This window comes from Lichenostomus cassidix, chromosome W (assembly GCF_008360975.1).
Source record: "Lichenostomus cassidix isolate B80296 chromosome W, HeHo_3.0, whole genome shotgun sequence".
Classification (NCBI taxonomy): Eukaryota; Metazoa; Chordata; class Aves; order Passeriformes; family Meliphagidae; genus Lichenostomus; species Lichenostomus cassidix.
In genome coordinates this window covers 23,007,221-23,009,940 of record NC_139510.1, presented here as the reverse complement: position 1 = coordinate 23,009,940, position 2,720 = coordinate 23,007,221, and the positions used below count along the sequence as shown (strand labels likewise).

The following is a 2,720-nucleotide window of genomic DNA, read 5'->3' as shown; positions in this document are numbered from 1 at the left end:
GCTAAGTAAAAGGGATTTCTTAGAACATCAAACTGACTAATATTAATAAGAAGAGTGTTTTATCATGTTACTGTTTTTGTAGTCAACTATATAAAGTGAGATGAAATATTTGAAAATAGTAGATATTATTATTTAACTTTAACTAAGAAATATAAAGCTGCAAAGCTTTTTGTGCAATAATATAAACTAACAAATTTACAACTTAAAGTTAATATCGCCAAAAATGAATAAAACTTAATCTTAATAAATCTTATCTTAAACCAACAAATAGGACTTAACTATAATGGAATTTAAAATCGATATCACTTTAACAACTTAACTCTAACAAAATTTAAAACTTAACAGAATTCAACATTTACATCACTTAATATTATTTCACAGAATTGTAACTCTAATAGAACTTAATAGAATTTAAAATCACTATTACTTAACTTTAACAGAATCTATATTTAACTAAAGGTACTTAACAAGTAGTTTAGACTGTTCAATATAACTTTACAACTTACATTTCTTTCACACTCTATTCCCACATCTACAAGGTGTTTTCCTTCATTCTCTGTTAATCACAAGTTTCCTCCCGTACATTCTTCACACAGCTGAATTTTTGATATTTTCTCACGAAGCATTCCCAAGGGAAGCGAGCTGCTGCGGCCTGTACATGGTCTAAGTGCTACTTAGCCTAACAGTGATCTTGCTCGCACAATCCTTCTAATAAGTCATGTCCGTGATCTTTAAGCCATTGTGTAACAATTCCCCCTTTTCTCTTTTGGGCGAGCAAGATTCCGTCAGTTGTTTGATTAATTTGCTTAACAACACACTTATAAGTAATTTTCACTACAATAACTATTAATATAAGAATCATTAACCAATGTAGACCTTCTTTAAGCAAGGGTATCAACCATGGTGACAGACCTCCAAACAGGGATGACAACCATTTGTCTAAGGGATTGACATCAACTGTAATTGTGGAGGTGTGCTTTTTCAACCACTCTAATTGCTTATGGATGGAATTGCTATGATCTGACAAATTAAAGCAGCACATCCCCTCAAAGTCTTTACAACCATGGCCTTGAGCTAATAATAAGAAATCAATAGCAGCTCGATTTTGAAGCACGGCATGTCGCAAACTCTTTTGGTCAAGCAGCAATTGGGAAAGGATATTAGTAGTAACATTTGCTTGTTTAACTGTCCAACATGCAAGTTTTTCAATTTGCCTGAGGGCTCTTGCAGCAGCTATTCCGGGGGTAAACAAGGAGGTGAATACTTTAGCTGTTACTGACCATAATTCAACATCATCTTTGCACCGTGAATTTAGTTGGTGAGACAGAGAGCGCTGTTGGCGTTTTGGCTCGGCGACTACGCTAAGCCACATGCGCTGGTTGGGTGCTAAAAGAGTTAGTTCTCCTAAATAACATGGCCCTCCAAAGATGTTATGAGGGACTCCTTGCCATGCTCTATCTCCACATATTAAGAATACAGATGGGGGTAACGCTTTTGGCGTTCCGTTGTTCCAAATCGTAATTGGTGATTTCTTTATTTCAGCTCCCAAAGCACCCAAACTTTGATTAGCAGTGTTGTTACTTCCGCAATAGCCGCCTTTAACATTGTATGAATAATCTGCTATATTTATCGGGCTGACATTTGTCCAGCCTTTGTTAGAATAACTTAGGGTTAGGTTTTGTTGTCTATTTCCAAACCAAATGCATGTTTGGGTCCAATTGCTGGAGGTATTACCAATTTTCATGGACCCCAAGAGATGCAACTCCTCTGGGTCCCAAGGCAAGGTAGTATTTAACTGATTGATTAGGTTTGCAGCACACCAAGAGGTGCTTTTCACTATAGAACATTTAAGATAGGTGCTATAATTGCTAAACGCCTCAAAACTGAACAAAGGCACACCGACTAAACATGTTTTAAATGGTGCAGTAGCTGATTGCAAACTGAGGCAAAATTCTGGGTTATGCGTTGCACTGGCCCAAGTCACCCACAGGTTCTGTCTTTCTTCAACCTTCGTTATGAGGGTCGTGGCTGAGCCCGATATTAGAGCCTTGATCGCTAGCAGCACGAGGAACAGCTTTGGTCCACTTCGCAGGGACCCACTGTGTACCTGTGGATGTAAGCACACACATGTAACCGCGCCCTATATATTTCACTTCTGCCGGGCCTCGCCACAGGCCTGAGCACGGGTCACGATACATGACCATCATGGGTTCCTTATGCTCTGAAGCGGGAGCTCGGCCATGCACTTGTGCAGGAGGAGAATCCTGGTCTGAAAAAATACACAAATAGTTTAACACAAACAATGTTTTAGCTAGCCTTTCACTAACATCACGAACATCATTGAATTTGTCTATCGTTTTAGAGTCTGATTTGCTCGCTCAACAATGGCTTGTCCCGTTGGTGAATGGGGAATGCCCGTTACATGCTTGACCCCCCACTGTTGACAGAATTGTCGCATTTTTTCGCCGATATATGCGGGCCCATTGTCGGTCTTGATCTGCTGCGGCACTCCCATAACTGCGAAACAGCTTGTCAAATGCCGTATGACGTGGGTGGCCTTTTCTCCTGCTTGAGCCGTGGCCCACAGAAATCTGCTGTATGTGTCAATTGTAACATGCACATACTTTAATTGACCAAACTGTGGGACATGGGTAACATCCATCTGCCAAAGTTCACAAGGGCCTAACCCTCGTGGATTTACTCCAATTCCTAGGCCTGGT

At 39.9% G+C, this 2,720-nt stretch overlaps 1 protein-coding gene across 1 annotated transcript; it reads right to left on the bottom strand.

Moving 5' to 3' along the window:
• Positions 1 to 679: 679 nt before the first annotated feature.
• On the bottom strand, positions 680 to 2,515 carry LOC146425714 (uncharacterized). The gene is made up of 2 exons (XM_085041506.1): positions 2,423 to 2,515; positions 680 to 2,107 (listed from the first exon to the last, which is right to left on the bottom strand). Exons 1-2 carry the CDS (start codon positions 2,513 to 2,515, stop codon positions 680 to 682), a joined length of 1,521 nt encoding a protein of 506 aa, XP_084897632.1.
• Positions 2,516 to 2,720: the final 205 nt, after the last annotated feature.

Coding starts and splice junctions, on each gene's coding strand:
- LOC146425714 (XM_085041506.1), bottom strand. CDS start 2,515: ATGGGAGTGCCGCAGCAGATCAAGACCGACAATGGGCCCGCATATATC. Junction 2,108..2,422: donor AACAGTGGGGGGTCAAGCAT/GTAACGGGCATT, acceptor TTACATCCACAG/GTACACAGTGGGTCCCTGCG.